The 17,498-nt window shown below is 38.7% G+C and overlaps 1 protein-coding gene across 26 annotated transcripts in view; it reads left to right on the forward strand.

Moving 5' to 3' along the window:
• Positions 1–17,498, forward strand: part of LOC104317828 (methylenetetrahydrofolate dehydrogenase (NADP+ dependent) 2 like) — a 73,912-nt gene that overhangs the window by 12,013 nt on the left and 44,401 nt on the right. For 21 of the 26 annotated variants that reach the window (XR_011323852.1, XR_011323839.1, XR_011323856.1 and 18 more), the window contains 4 exons: positions 4,124–4,276; positions 5,048–5,155; positions 10,902–10,994; positions 17,351–17,476. Coding sequence is in view for 10 of the 26 variants with exons in the window: in XM_069778582.1 (XP_069634683.1) it covers positions 4,124–4,276; positions 5,048–5,155; positions 10,902–10,994; positions 17,351–17,476 (480 nt within the window). In the remaining 16 variants the exon portion in view is untranslated. Of the gene's footprint in view, positions 1–4,123; positions 4,277–5,047; positions 5,156–10,901; positions 10,995–12,014; positions 12,150–14,103; positions 14,222–17,350; positions 17,477–17,498 lie in introns of those variants that run through there. The other 5 variants (XR_011323897.1, XR_011323892.1, XR_011323898.1 and 2 more) reach the window with 3 other exon arrangements.

A 17,498-nucleotide genomic window follows, 5' to 3' on the forward strand; every position in this document is an offset into this window, starting at 1 on the left:
AAGCTGAGTGAAATCGGCTACTTGTTGAAAAAAATTGGCCACAAGGTGGAAGTATAATACAAGTAAGGAGGCTGCTATCTTGGACACCAAGTAAGGAACTCTGGGAGCTGATGGAATGTGGTCGGTTTACTTTGAACAAACATCTCTCCCACTAAGAAGAGATTAGAGGAAACAGGTAATGGAACAAATTTCCATTGCAGTAGTAAGAACTCATGTAAAAGATGGAGTGCTGACAGCCTAGGGATGGAAATCTTTCTGTCTGAAGCATGTAGCAAGGGAAACAAACTCATCCATTGGACTCCCAATCCACTGTTGTGTTTCCCAGCAATGGGAGGTGTCATTTGTCACTGGTCTTACTTGTGTGGGTACTCGGTAAAATTGTTAGGTACCGCTCGCAGAAATGCATTTTTTAATGAGGAGGATATCAAGTCATTACAGTCTTCTCTTGAGCTGTCTACCTTCATCCATACATAGTTCAACAACAGTCTTGAGTCTTGAAACTTAGTGAATGTAAACCTGTTCAACATTTGAAAAGAAAAAAAACCCTGAAGATAATTCTGGTTGTGTCAATTCAAATGTCTGATGCTAGTACACTTAAATGTTTAAGCCCTTAAGTAATTGGTTCAAGATCCCTCTCAAGAATTACAGTATATCTGTCACAGTAACTGCATGAAGACTAATTAACCTTCCTCTAACCTATAAAAATGGCTAGTTTGAGGCCTGGCTGTTGCCTGCCGTAATAAAAACCTTAGAGTAATTTAATCAATAGCAGAATTTTTACAATATTGCATTGTCTGCATAGTAGGGTTAAATATGCAAGTTATCATGAACGGAAAATGTTCAGGAAGTTCTTTCCATAATACATATCAGATATAACTCTGATTCCTGTATTATTTTTTTCTCCCAAAAGAACTTCAGAAACCGAAGGGCAGAAAGCTAAATTAGCTCATTCTCCAAAATTCTTCTGATTTGCATTGTAATAGAAGGAGACAAAGCCTAGAAGTTGTGAAAACTTTATCAGTGGAGGCTGCTTATTCCAGAGTTGAGGTTGTTGTGTGAGATTTTGGGGTTTTTTTTCAGTAAACCACACACAGGTGTGGCTTTTGATCAACCTTGGGATAAAAATAGAAGCAAAAAATAGCTTTGTTCTCTTTCAGTTTTGTGAGCTGGAGCAACTTAACTTTGAGGATTGTCATCTTTGCCTGAGGAAAACTTCCTTTCTGTGCACCTTTTGAGTGCATTTCTTATGATGTGGTGATGGTTTTGTGGAGAGTTTCCTGTATCTTTTTTAAATTGTCTGGAAGATGGCTATGAAATGTTAGATATTTATTTGAGATAGAATATGAGATAGAATATGAAAACCTCAACATTTTCTTAGTTGTAGAGCAGCAAAGAAGTATGAGACAAATGAATACAAACATGATGTCCCTCTGCTGTGAAACAAGTGCCAGCCTAAGTGCGGCCTGCTTTGGTGGAACTGACTGTTAAAATCATAGCAGTGTCTCAGTATAGCTTCTCAAAATTATTTCCAGGGAGCTCATTGCTGCTGCTGAACCGCTTCCTCCTTGCTCTGTGTCTGTATTTCTTGATCCATATGGTATGTTTTCAAATCCCTTTTGTGCTACGTTTTTATTTTCATCAGTCTTGCCTTTTGAAAACCAGTCTTTGTTTTTCATTTGTCAACATTAGAGGCACATGTTGTTTATTGTGTAAATCAGAGTTCCTCTGTGTGCATGTCAGAGTAGCTAGGCAAGTGATGCCTGGTGTCGTCTTGCAAGTTTGGTTAACAAGTGAAAGGGTGAGTGCAGAGGGGAACTTGGCATGGAGAATAGCTTGGAAGAACAGCAAGTAAGTTTGTATGAATATCAGTTGAGAAGAGGCTAAGCATGTTCTATGAGAGTGACAGTAACATACTTAAGAAATGATTTTGTTCCTCTGGAAATAAATGAGGCTATCTGTGGTCAAGTGGAAACAAACCAGGACAATATGTTTCTTGAGGCAAATAAAATCTACTCATTAAGTAACATAGTAACTGTCTATACAGTCTGAATTGGTTTTGTTTGTTTGGGCATGGCCTGCCCAAGATAGCATTTTAGCAGTGTCTCTGATGAAGAATGGAAGGTGTCCGCATCCTCTTTTCTCAAACCCATGTCAGCCTACTTGTCCCCAGCTATGCAGCTGCGTTTCTTCCCGGTACTATGTGCCCTTTTCTGAAATTCTGCCAATCAGTTTGGGGGGGGGGGAATACACGTAAAGCATAATTTCTTTCCTTTTTACATACATGTATGTATTATCTGTCTATTTCTGAGACGCTGAAAACAGTAGTGAGGAGCTGTTTGTCAGAGCAGTGTTCTGTCCTATCCCAGGCGCAAGGAACAGCATGGCTGCCAAGGTTTTGTTTGATGAGCAACTACCTTACCTAAGGTTAACAAGTTTTCTTTTGCAAAAACTGTTTAATAGGTTACTCCAAATTTCTTTCTTAATTGTTTTTTTTAATTCCCCAAGTTGACATAAAAACAAGATTACGGTTGCCTCTAGTCTGGATTAGGCTAGTTTGATTTATAAGAGACTCTTTCATCAATGTACTTAATGTGTTAATTTCCACAGACATTTCTCATTAGGATTCAGAAGGAAACTTCCTCCCATCAGAAAATGGAGATTAAATTGTAAATCATAACAGTCCGGTTTAACTCCAGGGTTTTTTTTTAATGAAAAGCTTTTAACAAGAGATTACCAATTTTTAAGTTTTATAACATTCATGATATCTTTTAATTAGCTGGCTCCTTCAAATGCAAAATCACAAAATACCTAGAGTTAGTTGACTACTGAATTCAAACATCCTATATATGTCTATAAAATAGTTTTGTTGGGAATGTCTGAATTTTGTATTCTACACTCATTTCCCTTTATTTGGCTTTTTTAAACATTCCGTTACGCTCCCCAAATTGGACATGGGAATATTTTGCCTCACGATCGCAGAGTTCTGTTAGGAATCTAGCCTAGAATGGACATTGTATCATTATAGAAAAGATGAAAAAAAAAAATTGTTCTGAGATGGAAGTAAAGCTGGAAGAGTAATCCTGGAAGCAGTGTGGGACGTTATTAAACAATGAAGCAATAGATTAAAATGTCCCTGCTCATTGCAGGGCGGTTGGACTAGATGACCTTTAAAGGTCCCTTCTAACCCAAACTATTCTATGATTCTAAAATTGTGACTGAGGTACCCCTGGGTAAATACATTTATTAAACAAAGTTTGCTTTCTGGGTCAGTATGGGGATGTTTTGCAGAGCTGTTCCTCTGGAGTGTCTTTATGTATGCAAGCTTTATACTTGGGTTTGTAACTCCAGAGGTAGGACTGGCTAACGCACATTTTTTTTTCATAATCAGTACCAATGTTTATGCAGTGTAAACTTTAAGCAGTTGCAGACCTATCCTATATCAATAGTGCATATGAAAAATGTTCATTATGAATAGATAAGAATAGTAAATTTAAGCCATACTTAGTGTTTTGAGCTCATCAATATTAAACAATTTTATGCGTTCTCGCAGTTTTCCAGTGAAGTAGACTATGTTTTGGTCTTAATGATTAGCAAATTACTAAAACCAGTTGTGGTTGTGTAAAATGGAAAATGAAAGCTAGACCTGCAAAGTTATTTCAGCTTAGGGTTTCTGTACATTTCTTTAAAACTTAGGTCGTGTATCCTTTGTGATCTGAGAGACAGGTAACGTGCACAATAACTTTCCTCCTATGATTTTATTTTTGAGCCACTTGAAAATTAATGCTTCCAGAATGCAGATGTGACTCTGAAGTGTCTTGCTTAAACATTTATTTTTATAGTCACTAAGTCGTCATTCTCAGCTGAGTATCAGCCTCTCATATTTTGACTGAATCTGTTGTATTAGCAGTGTCACAAAATGAATCATTTAATTTTCAGTAGATGACTTGAAAAGGTGAAATCGTAACTGTTGTCTTTAGAGGGGGAGTGTAGTTTATTCATAATGAATAATAATAATTACCCTAGCTAGACCAAACTTGTGTGTTTCTCTGTGTAATTATTCAGATAGTATTGATGACACCTGACAAGCGGAAGAACTGTAATTTGAAAGCAATGTGTTTTCTAGATCACATAGATGAACGAACTGTTTGTAACGCTATCGCACCTGAAAAGGATGTGGATGGATTTCATGTTATGAATATTGGACGCCTGTGTCTTGATCAGCCTTCTATAATACCTGCCACTGCTGCTGCCGTGTGGGAAATTATAAAACGGACAGGTAAGAAACTGAACTGTCTTGAAACTCTTTTTATCTCTGAAGACGAATGAAAGATTGAGTCAGGTGTGAGTTAAAAGGTGCAGGTTATCTAAATGTATTGGGCTGATTGAAGAACAAACATTTAGAAGATTAATCTAAATAATAAGGAGGTGCCAAATAGATGAGATCTTTTGCCAGCAGCATAACTATTAATTAAGTGTAGACAGTAGTCCATGTAGAATACTTAGTGAAACACTTTGGTAACTTATTTTAGGCATTTTATAATGTTGCAAGGAACTTTCTGTGGTATTGCTGACTTCCTGATTATTTATCAAATAGAAGATTTGAATGCATAAGTTCTTGTGGGGGAAGGGGAGGAAACAAGAACAAAACGGGGAACATTGCATTCATTATTAGATGGGGAAAAGAATGCATACGTGTTCAATAGTTGTCATTTTATAAGTATAGCATACATGTTCTTATTGGTAGACATAAGAGCTTCCATTTCCCTTTGTGGTCAGAGAAGAGAAATTAAGTCCCTCCAAAGGGTGATTCAGGTAACCTGAATAAGTTGCCAGTTTTGATTCTCTTAAGGTGAAAGCTGAAAGTTGTTTTGTGGATTCATCCCTCAAGTTCAGCCCTGTGGATTTTCAAGTCATGTTGATGTCAGCAGTCCACAACAGCAAATAATTACATCTTGGGGATTGAGAAGAAGGGTTTAGGTATATCAAAACAGTGGAATACAATTTCTTTTTGATAGTGGGGTTTTTTTCCTTTTTTTTTTTCTGTAAGGAATACAAACATTTGGAAAAAATGTTGTTGTAGCAGGAAGATCTAAGAATGTGGGAATGCCTATTTCAATGCTTTTACATACTGATGGAGAACATGAAAGGCCTGGAGGTAAGTCCATGAATGTTGTTTTAATGTTTCCATTTGTGAAATCATTAATATAAAGCTGACTAGAGGATTCAGATAAAAAGAAAGCTTTTGTGTCTTGTACAATATTTGCAACCAGAGCAAGGAAATAAATTTGCTAATATATTTCCTGATGTATTCTCAGAGGAAACTTTCTGGACTTGACTTTATCTGGAGTTATGTCACCAGTTTGTCCTTCATTTGAAACAGCTACTGCTTAAACATGGTTAGCACTGAAAGTTGAGGATAATACCTGATGGTGTGACCTTAAAGAGCTGCAGAGGTTCATGTGATGTTTATACAAAGTAATATAGCTATATGCCGTATCCTTATCCTTATGTAATGTTGATTTCAAATTTTTCATACATGTACATGCACACACACGTAATATATACATATGTACATATATGCATATATATTTTTTAAAAATGACATGATTCCTGTGTTGTGCTATGTTAGTTAGGTGGTGATTACAAAAATATCCAAATGACCAACAAAGTAACTTTTCAGTGTAAGCTCTATGATATTACATGTTGGCCTGGGGGATTTTTCTGCAGTGCAGTTTATATCCCTCTGGAAATTGGGGGTTGTAATGGAAATATTTTTAAGTAATTCTAATTACAGAAGCATGCATATGCTACTATAATTGCGCTGTAGAAAGAAAAACAAATATAATTTAAACAGAATACTGTCCTTTTGCAACTTCATTTTGATGTTAGAAACTGCCAAGGTGGTGTGCACAAATGAGGTAAACATGAATGTTTAATCCCAGGCATATTTAATAGGAGTGGAGTGAAATCTGTTATTAATATAATAAAACACTTAAAGCTTCTTACTAATCATAGAGTTGGTTTTTCCATTCAGCCTCTGTGGGAAAGTTGCTATTTGAAACTTCTCTCAGTGTTTGAATTGTAATTACCATCAGTGCATAGTTCTGGTCTCATCCCTATTCCCATGAAAATTAGTAGCATTTTTGCCATTTGCTGCAAATATCGGGTTATATATATTACTGGCACTACAGTTTGGTGTTTTAAATAGGCTTTATACAACACAGAGTTATGTTGCATACTACTTGCGTGTTTCTCAGTTGAAAATGAGGAGACTTTGGTGACCCGTGATTCTTTCAGCAGCTTGTTACAAAACCCACAGTAGTTGCATGGATGTTTTTTTAGCTGTAACTAAATACTGTTTTGTAGCTTTCAGCTTTTGAGTTAGGTGGATCCGTGGCTCAGTTTTGTTCACTTGCATCCTGCGTTCATAGTTCTTACTTGACTGCCTGGTAGTATGACTTGTTTTGGTGGGCTAGTCCATGAGTTTGTTGGCCTATGAGCAAAGTTTGTTGTGCTTCACGGTCATCTGCCTGTGTTCTGATTCCATATTACACATTACTTCACTGGCAGCCCTATTTACTGGCATTGCCGTTGATGCTGTGTATGTCAAGTATTCTATGTAGGGACAGAAAAACGTGCGGATATTCCCTTACTGACAGTGACACTGGAATCTAGATGTACAAAGTTAACTCATTGAAGGTATCTTTGCTTCTTCCAAAGAAATGGATTTATTTTTAAGGTAGTTCTTCTTGTTTGTAGCCTGCCAAGTGGTAACATACAGTATAAAGCAGCTGGCAATGAGAAAACAAAAGAACACTTGTACTTCTTTCACAATAAATTAACATTAAGTATGTATTTGTCATGTACATGGTGATAAAGACTTTTGTAGTTGGGGTAGTCTAGTATAGTTTTCATTCTTGACTCACAGATTGGGCTGTCCTTGAAGACGTGGTTGGTCTTCTGCAGTTAGCTTTCTTCTCTGCTTCTGCTCTGAGCAAAAAGAGGCCAGCCTGGTTGGCGTGTGGAAGGGAAGGTGGGCTAGGCAGTGGTTTCAGCTTTACCTCAATGGCTGTCGGAATTTCTGGATGTATCGTGACAGAGAAGAAACTGAAGGCAGTTGAGATAAAGTTGAGATAGACAGTGAAAGAGAATGCATAGAGCTAAAGTATAATGAGATCAAGGAAGTGGATCTAAAAGACAGATTGGAAATGTAAATATAATAAAAATAATAGCTTGAATGGAATAATCCTTTCCACCTGTTTTCTTAGCAGCTAATAGCAGGGCAAAATTTGTGCCTTAGGATCAGAGACATCTGTCAGGATACAGGATGAGGTAGCTTTAGCAAGTGTGTTAAGTTTCTAGATGAAGTGTGTTTTGGAGTTGAAAATCACTCACTCACAAGTGGAGTTGCTAATTTTATTTTTTTTCCAAAAGGCAGGCTTTCTTCTTAAGTACATGTTTAGAACAGTTTTAACGTGTTAATACAAATGAATTGGAAGCTTTTTTAATTCTTCTATGTTTTTTTTCATTCAGGAGAATGGGGACCAGACAAGACTTAGAGTTAAGTGCTGAAAAAGAACTTTCTCATGTTGTATCAGTCAGGATAGGGTTTTATTAGCAATTGGGCTGATTTGATTAAATAATTTTTGTTGAGAATTGATGCAAAGTGTGTGTGTGATACTATTATTTTTCTTTGTTTTTTTTGTAGGTTTTAGGGTTTTTTTTACAGATTATGAACAAAACTGAAAAGCTGCGGTATGTTTTCATCTGTAATGTTTTGTATGTAGAAATTGTAATGTCCTGCAGGTGGCAATATCTGATCAGATAGGAAAACTATCTGAACCCTTACAAAAACAAGTTGTGTTTTGTGTAGGCAGGTCAAGAGACTATCTCTACTTTATAAGCTAGTGAATTGACTCAGCAGTATCGTGCAGAATCTTAAAATCTTAATTGCTAAGTATATATTCCTCCTCTTTCAGCATAAGTAGCAGTGTAAAAATAGTTGTTTATTTTCTGTTTTGGCACGATCACAAATAAGTGGAAAACCTACCCTTTCTGAGATGTCTGTAAGCTTCTGGATTGCTATTCTGAAGGGGCGCTTTTTTTTTCTTTTTTCCTTTTTTTTTTCCCCCCTTCTTTCTTCTCTTTTCCTTTTTGGTAGTAAAAGAAATTACGTGGGTTTAGGAGCTGACTACAGACATGTTCCTCACTAAAATCCTGATGGGAAAATAGCACTGATTTTATTTCTCACAAGGTGTGAATATTTGTAACTTTCGATTTTATCCATTGGTTTTTCTCAGCCTCTCTGCGGAGTACAGGTTAAGAAGCCAAAAGAATCTCATTATGTATATATTTTTTGAAGTTATTATTTTGGTTTTGGGCAAGACATGCTTTTTCTTTTGCTTAAAATAGGTATCAGAAGACTCCTCTATTTTATTCAAGCCTGTCTTTCCAGAATCCTGTGATAAGTCTATTTGCCTTTCATGTGTGGAGGGTGACCCTTCAGAGAATCCCTAAGTTTTAGTGTGATTGATAGAACATTAGCCAAGAAGAGGAAAGTGTGTCACATCAAAGAATAGGCATGGTCTTCTGCAGGGAGAAAAGTGATTTGCTGTTAATATGTTTCGAGAATGAGGCCTCCAAAGAAGGAAATCTCTAACCATCTACACAGCCTGTATGCTGCTCACTCAAAAGAGTATATGTGTGGCCTACGTATAAATGGATCAGCAGCTGGAGACATGCTGCTTTAGACTGGCAAAATGAGGAGTATCAATGAGTAATACTTCGGTCCTGTTCCAATTGTTTTGTCTGTATGAGTTGTTATTTCGTTATCCCAAAGGCATTCAAGGAAGAAAGCTGTAGGAATTTTGACATGCAGGCTTTATGTACTGGCTGGGATGTTTCTATCACAAGAAGGGTTACTGCGGGGATGTTTTTAAGACAATTACCTGTCTAAGCTCTTGATGCAATTAAGTGCACGGGAAGTTACAGAAAGTTGGTGAGAGACTTTAACTTCTGGCAATTCCCCTTTTGGAATTGCTTATGCACATCTGTACTTTTCTGTTCTCATTATCTCAGAATGTCTTGATCTCCTTCTCTTTGAGGAGATGATATATGCTATAGAGATTGAAGGAGAAGAGGGATCAAAGATGAGGGGAAGGAGCAGAGAAGTCAAGGCACAGACAGCCTGAAGATGAGATGCTTGAGGAAGAGAGTTAATGAGATGAGAGACACAGATTAGATCAGTCAGACACATTCCAGAGGAAGCAGATGTGGTGGTAATGTCTGAGATGGCAAAAACTTTTAGTTTAATGGTTAATAATGTGGCTTGGGAGTCTGCGATGAGTGGAAGGTGGAGATGGGGAATTGTAACACCTGAACACTGTGCAGTACGAATAGTTGACAGGGAGAGTGTTGGGAGGAGTCTCCTCTGATAGCTGTTACCTTTGCTGTGTTCTTGGGCAGTCCTTGAGGGATCACGTTGCTTGCTGTTGGATGCAGTATGAGACTTCAGTCCCTATCCCCATAACAGTTTGTTCTGTGTGTAGTGGTCTCTCCTCAGTATCTCCATCAAACAGCAGAAGGTTTTTCATGTCTTACTAGGAGGGTTTATTTGTACCTTCTTGCCAAGAAATGTGGATACATGCAGGAGCAGGCCCCTGATCTTTTGAGTTTACCCAAAAGGGTATGTGCTTGTATTTGTGATAACTTCAAACACTTCCTACTATGGTGTGAAGTAAGGGTTCAGCTGTTTTTGTTTTATCAGGAGATACAAGAGATGGCAAGACACCTGCAAAAATCTGAGCACCTCTTTGTCCAGTCTTTTCCATTCCTGTCACTGCATTTGAGCTACGTAAAAGCGATGACTTAGAATGCTTTGAGTTTGTGGAAAAATATATGCAATGGATGTATTATTCCTTAAGTGGTCATGGTGCTAAGCCTTCACAGATCCATCCAATCGGAATTTTATAAATATTAATGCTGCTGTTGATTGTGTTCCACATGTATGTTCAAGAATGCTTCTCTTTGAAATGTTGTAGCGTTCCAGTCAAAAGAGGGATTTTGCTGTCTGACCCTTGCATGCAATTATTGGTCTGCAGGGTTTCTAAGCTAAGACCCTTGGCCTGAGAGTGTCCTTGTAGTCGTAGCTACTAGACTCGTTTCCTACGCAATCAGGCCCACAAAGAGAAGAGCCTAAGTTATCATCTCCTGTTGTTGGCTGGATTATCAGCAGTGTTAATTCTTGAGAGAGGGAATATCAGTAAGAAATAGTGCCACTTCACTGAACTTGAATTACCAATTATTCCTTGAGCACTCAAAATCTGTCAAAAACATGGGCCAAAGACTAAACTTTGACTCGAGGGAAACGCTGTTACAAAGTTATGTCACAGGTACAGGGAAGACTCTGGTCTTCCTTCCTGTTACACAACAAAACGTCAAAGGAAGCATCTAGAGACCTTCAGGACAGATGAATGACAAACGTGGTTGAGGACAGAGATCCAAATGTGGTGATCTTGTACTCGAAGCTCTAGTTTGTGACAAACAACTGAGTCTTATGGCACACTATACAAATTGTGCTTAATAAGGTAGACGCTGGATTCCATGCTGGGTTTGCTCTGTGTAATTCCACTCAACATAATGAAGCTGATGAAGGAATAAGTTAGTCCACAGTGTATAAATGAAATCATCCTGTGAGAATCTTTAAGAATAAATGTTTTTTATATGCGTGAACAGCAAGTGTTGTGAGCGTTCTGCCTATGCTGAAATAAATGATGCATCCCAAGACAAATCTGGTGATCATCTGTACTGTTGTTAATGTACCAAAGTCATTTGCACCTGAAAGTAAATGCTATACAGGCATTTTATATGTGACAATTAATTGATAATCTCTTACATTTCAGGTGATGCTACTGTGACCATTACTCACAGATACACACCGAAAGAGCAGCTGAAGATCCATACACAACTCGCTGACATTGTAATAGTAGCTGCAGGTAATACTAGTTGTTGTTAATATTCCAATCACAACATTTAAAACCTAAAAAGTAGACTTTGGTGTCTGTGTTGGTGGTACTGCTAGCTATTTCATGTTTCACTAAATAATTGGTGCTCATGCTTGCTGAGGGTGTTGCAGTTAGTAGGATTTCTTGTTTTAAGAAGGGCAAGTGATTTGGCTCTTTGTTCTTGCCCTTCACATTTGCAGACTCATAAACTGTTTCTCGTCACATGTGACACCTTTCCCTTAGGGAGACATTAGAGTGAACTCGAGATTGGAAACTAGTCAGTGCATAGTTTATACAGGTATAATTATGTAAATTAAAACATTCTCTGTGCAGTGCAAAAATTGTGAGTCATTTAAATTTTGACAGGAGGGTTTCTCTAAATCAGCTGGAGGCTGCATTCATAAAACAATGGTATCATTCCCTTGCTGTTAGAATTAAGGGCAACCTTGCCAAATTAACTGGTAGTTTTGGTAACAAATGTTATTAATGGCTGAAGTTTTGTTGTTTTTTTTTTCTTCTACAATTATCATGTAAAGAGGAAGACAATGGTAATTGCCTAGAGGAAGGGGTCTGAAAGATCATGTCTATATTCTTAAAGCAACGTAGAGTGAAATACTTGCAGTTTGACTAGTCTAGAAAAAGTAACAAGCAGAACTCTGCTTCTGAGCAACGTCTGTTTTTTGTTTATGGGTACTATAAATAGAAATACAAATTAATTTGAAAAACAATACCAAATAATGCAACTTACTAAAAACCTTGGTGTAGTTCTGTGTCCCTTCATAGCTCAGGATATCCTCCTTCTCTCGTACCATTTTGGAGGACTACAAGAGGATTGTGTCCTTCCTCTTTTCTGCTCCCTTCCTCCCTCTTCATCATCCTCAAGACCAAAGTCTTGCTTGCTTATTTTCTAGATGAAGACAGATAAGTACCTGTCTAAAGCTCAACACTTCCTGTTTAAGTGAGATGTCCTTTGCTTCAGGGCTTAACTGCACTATCTCTTTCTCATGCCAGGTCAGGAACAAGAACCAGCTCAGTTGTCTCACATGTGATTACTCAACTGTGGGCCTGACCAGAATTCACGCACTGTGAATGAAAGATAATAATGTCTGTGCTAACTGGAAATAAACTAGTAACTTTTCATCCAAATTCACTGCTTCCAATTTAATCATCACTTCTGATTTTTATGCTGAACATAGTTTGTCATCAGTTATGCTTGTAGTTAAACGGTTGAGTAGCAATTCAGCTGTTTGTTCTTCACATCACTTTCCTCATGTCATTTGTAACAGGAGCATGATACAACACTCATTACACAACATGACATATACTTGGAATGATGAAAAAACCTAGGGCGAGATTGTGCAAACAGTATGCAGCCCTACCCCAGTGGATGCTTTGGGGAAGATTACACTTAAGAAAGGTGGAATCCCTCCAAGGTTCCTCTTGTTACTTGAAATGTGCACACATTGTACCGTTGGGATCACGCGTTCTGTGGAAATGCGTGACCTGTTCAGTGAGTGTTGCAAAAAAGGTAACTTCTACCCTGCCAGGTAGAAACAGCTGCTGCCATAGGCCACTGTGCAAGATGTGCAAATAGAAAAGAGCTTTTCGTGTATGTCTGCATGTAAGAGCAAGATTCCTATTCTCGTTCTCCTCTTCCCTTGTAATACTTTCAGAAAAGCCATCTGTATTCTGGCTCCCAGTTTGGTGACTTGTTGCAGTGAGTCTGTTCATTCTGATGTGGTAGAGGAGTCTCTGAGGAGTTTTCTGTTCACTTGCATTCATGGTTTTTGTAACGCTTCAGGTGCTTCTGTTTTTGGTCTTGAGTTTGAGAATACCCATCTTCATATGTTGTCTCTCATTCACCCCCAGCTTTGGGACCCCAGTTTTCCTGCTTACTTTGATTGCGACTACCCGTGCTGTTAATTCTTTCTCTCCATTTCCCTCCCAACTCCTTGCGTCATAAGTTCCAACAACACTGCTCTTGTCCAGCCTACCCCTCCCTGAAATCTGTCTCTCTGCTTCCATGTGGAGCTTCCTAAACTCTTTCAGTAGCAGACAGCTTTTGCATTTCTAGCTGAAGCATAATGTTTCCTCCTAAGCATGCCCAGCACTCCTCATGCCACCGCAGCCTTTCCTATCTTTGCCCGCTATCTCTGCCTGTACAGACATCCCATGGAGTCTGTTCTTTTTGCCATCAGCCCAGACCCATAGTAGAATAAGTGCAGCTTTACTTGTGGTGCTTGTATAGCCACCGCAGTACTTCCAGGGTGATGATGGAGGCAGTAGGCAGTCTTTGACTAGCCAACCTGCTGCTTCTGCTGTCTTGGCTTTCCAGTCTGCCTTGAGAGAGAAGACTCATCTGTCTGCTAGGTTTGGAGAAGGGGTAAATAGGAGAAGGACGGGGGTGCCACATGCCAGATTAAATTCTTCTGGGACTATTTATTTGTGCTGTCCCTCGGGATGTGATCTGTGGTCCTTGTGTATAGGAATTGCATTTTCTACAAAAACTACCACTGAAAGGTTTTCCCACATTCTTCAGTCAGTGCATTTTAGGAATAGCTGCTCTAATGCTTATCTCTTCCTACTTGGTATGTAAAGTAGGTTTAAGTAAATAGATCTGCTCATTTGGTTTGGGGGTTAGTTCATTTGTTGCTATTAAGTATTTGGCGTATTATCAAACCATTTTACAAAGGGTGTAACTGTGCAGCTTCCGTTAATATGCTTCCATCCCTATCACACATAGATCATTTACCCCCATAAGGCTGAGGCATTATCCAATTACCAGCCAGCTTGCAATTGATTGCGTAAGAGTGTGATGAAGTAGATGCAACCAGATGTTATCAAATGGCATAGGAAAGAATTTGAGGTCTTGGCTTGCTCAACATCAGAAGCAGAGTTTCAAGCTTGTGTTCTATGGGGGAGTGAGAAATGGAGAGCCAAGAAGATTCTTGTATTGCCTGTATCTAAATGACTAAGTGGCTGTGATCCAGCACTTCAAATGAAGTCAAAGCCCTTGTATGCCAGTGCTTGCCTCCAATAAAACTACAGTCTCAAACCGTATGGATTTGGTTTTTTTCCTGTTATTTCTTCTTTCCACCAGAGAGAAAGCTGCTTTGGTGGGGAGAGGGGAGCTTAGACTCCCCCTTTGGGGATACTCTATTACTAGGATCAGCATTCTTCAGGGAACATGGAACTGACGGAATTGCTCAAGAAGCAAGGTGAATTGTAATTTTAAAGTTGGCGGTTGCATGGTAGGAGAGAAATTTAGGAGGTCATTTAAAGCGAATACAGAGAAAAGATGTTCAGCACTGCAATTAAGGTATGATAGGCTAATGCAGATGGTGCATAAGGACTTGATACTCTTGGCTCTCCAATAGCATACAGTGAGTTTGGTCTCACATACCGCTTTGCCTTATCATTCCAGAACACGCTTCATTTGTTGTGACTGTCCAGGCGTAAACTTTCAGATGTCCTATCACACATGATGCTGCTGTTTGTAAAACAGTGCTAGCATATTTGTTCCAAGATAGCCTTTCCTGTAATTAAAATTGCTTTCTGCAAAGAGGGATCCTACTGAACAACTGTTCTTGGAAGGGAGGTCTTTTCTGTGCATTAAGTGGAACTGTTGGCATGCCATAGGAGTCTTACTTCTAGCTTCAGCACAATGGGGAAGCGAGATGAGATTGATCTCCTCAAAGTAAATGTGTGGTGTTACCTGCAATTTGAAATCCCGTGCAGCAGTGACCTTTACAAAGTGGAAGACTTTTACTGTCCGGGACCACTGCCTTAGAAAATGCTGTTTTGCCACCCCCTTCAGGAGGACTCAGGTCACATTTTCTGTATAATTTAGTTAGTTGTCTTTTTTGTACTTAAGTGGTTTCAATATCTAAATAGCTGTTTTGGTGTGTCTTGCTATGTATATAGATAGCTCAGCTGTGATGACTGAAAACATATAGCCATTGACTCAGCTCTTTATCTGGAACTTGAAGTGACCTTTTAGGTTTTCTGAGTCCTGACTCTTGAACACCTTTGTGATGAATATCAAGGTGCTTTACATTTACATGTGCTGAAGAAATGGGGTGCATATGAAAAAGCTGAGGCGGCTTGTTTCAGCACTGTGTTTTAGTTGGAGTTTCTTAATGGCGAAGAAATCATACCCCCAGACACTACACAGGTGTAGCCCGCGGAGAGATGATGAAGGTGTGTAGTGCTGAGGCCGGGCCCTCTTTGGTCAGGCGGGGAGTTCTCCCAGTTTTGTATAAGTAACAGGCCATGGTGTTTTGTAGAAGATCCCCTGTGAAAGGTCAGTGTCATGCACTGGGGTTACTAGTAACACAGTTAAAATTGCTTATTAGTTGAGTGTGTTTCTTGAACCAAACCCAATCTCATTGCACAGCTTTTGGTTTGGTTTTTGTTTGGTTTTTTTTCTCTTTTCTATAGTAGTAGTAGAAACTAACATAGAAAAGCCTCATCTCTCCCAGATTCAGTCTCAGGCTGCCATCCTCCTCCTTTGAACAGATTTTGTTAAATGTGTTTGCCAAATGTCAATGGCTTCGTTATCTAAGGAGTACAAGAGACAGAGCGGTGTTTTCTGTGAATCAGTAACATTTGAATGTAGGAGGTCTTCCCGGTTCCCCTTTGCTATGTCTGTGTGGAAATGGTGGAAAAATAGGTCGAGAATGGTCTTTTGAAAGCCCATCTAGTCCACACTAGTGCACCAACAGTGGTATTTTGTACATACTAGTTCAATATGCTTTTTCAAATCTCCAGTGATAGAGACCTCCTTATTCTCTTCTCAGGCTTCTTGCTTCAATGTTCCTCTGTTCTTGTGGTTAAAAAGTTCTGGAGAGTGCAGCAAGGGAAACAAACTTAAGTCTGTTATTTTGTGTCACAGTGATCATGGATGTGGAAAAAAGTGTAGTTGTTCTTCTTATGCCAAAAGTTTTTAATATCCTTGAAGGCTGTCATGAGAACTAAAAGGTTAATTTTTTGCAAAGTTTCCTCGTAATTCCCATTGTTCTTGGTGTTTTATAGAGATGTGAAGAGACAGATTCTAGTGCTCACAGGGAGAATGTGGTATCCCAGCTGCTGTCATATGTTGAAGAGATTAGGGCTTCTACGTGTGTCTTGCAGTAGCATGATTGTGTCTGTCTGTGTTAAGTTTTTTTAAAAACTACTGCCTAACCAATTGTTTACTGTCTTGCCTTTGTGAAGGGTAATTATTTGTATGTGAATGCAGTGTCTTTCCTTCCTCCATTGAAATGACCAATGATTTTTGATGCTTAGCCCCTTTTTTCCAGTGGTGCTTGAAATCTAAGCTAATCTGTTTAAAGTTCTTTCCAGCCTTCTGTCATCTGCACCCTGTGCCACTACCAAATAATAAACATTCTCTACCATCGCATTACTTACATTATAAACAAACACCTGGCCCTTTGGTACTCCTTCTGCACACGCTTTTGTTTTCATAAAGTACCACTGGAGCCTCTTACCTGGGTATGATTACCCAACTGGTTTTCCCTCCAGTACATTTTTCTTGCTTGCTTAGGAGAAGATCAGGTGGAAAAAGTTCTACTTGAAAGGCAGTTGCTTCTCTCCTACAGATTGAGCTGACGCTGTTTATTATGGATAAATCTGAGCTGGCTATTTTATTTTTTCTTGTTGTTTATCTGTTGCTTATACATGACAGGAGTCAAAAATAAGATGGCACTATAGATGAGATTTTCTCACCATGATAGCATTTTTTTTTTATATCAGTGGTATTTCATGTAGTTCATGTTTGTTATTTAAGTCACTGCTTGAAATGGCATGCAGCTAACAAGTAAAGTATACTGGAACTCAGAAGTCAAGAGTAACACAAATCCAATACAGATATTAAAAAACCAAAGATGAAAGGAAATGCTGTGGAGGTAACACACATGGCTTGCTTCAGCAGTTGATGACACTTCTGGATCAGCAGATCTCTGACAATACCAACGGTTTCTTGTGGCTTGCAGAGCATCTTTATCGTCCAGCTTTTCTTCGGCAATGCCATGAAAAGGACTTGCTGCCACAAACCAGCGAGTACTTCCTTCATTGAGATCATGTTAGCTATGTTTGTGACCGCAGCTTTAGCTGGAAACATTTAGTCAAAATGACCAAATGTCACCTTTTCTTCTTGTAATTACAAACTGTGTGAAACTGAGGAATAATTGTTTTCTGTGTGTGATGTATCAAGAAAAATTGAAGTGAAAGAATTATCCTCCTTTTTGTGCATACATACACGTGCATGCACACCCCATGATATAATTTGAAACTGATGATCTAAGACTACCTGGCCATGTTAATCGAATATATCTTGATGATTCCAGGTATCCCAAAGTTGATTACAACTGATATGGTCAAAGAAGGTGCAGCTGTGATTGATGTAGGCATCAACCATATCCACGATCCTCTTACAGGAAAGACCAAATTAGTTGGGGATGTGGACTTTGAAGGTCAGTGAAACAATCTTGATAT

This window comes from Haliaeetus albicilla, chromosome 1 (genome assembly GCF_947461875.1).
Source record: "Haliaeetus albicilla chromosome 1, bHalAlb1.1, whole genome shotgun sequence".
NCBI classification, from domain to species: domain Eukaryota; kingdom Metazoa; phylum Chordata; class Aves; order Accipitriformes; family Accipitridae; genus Haliaeetus; species Haliaeetus albicilla.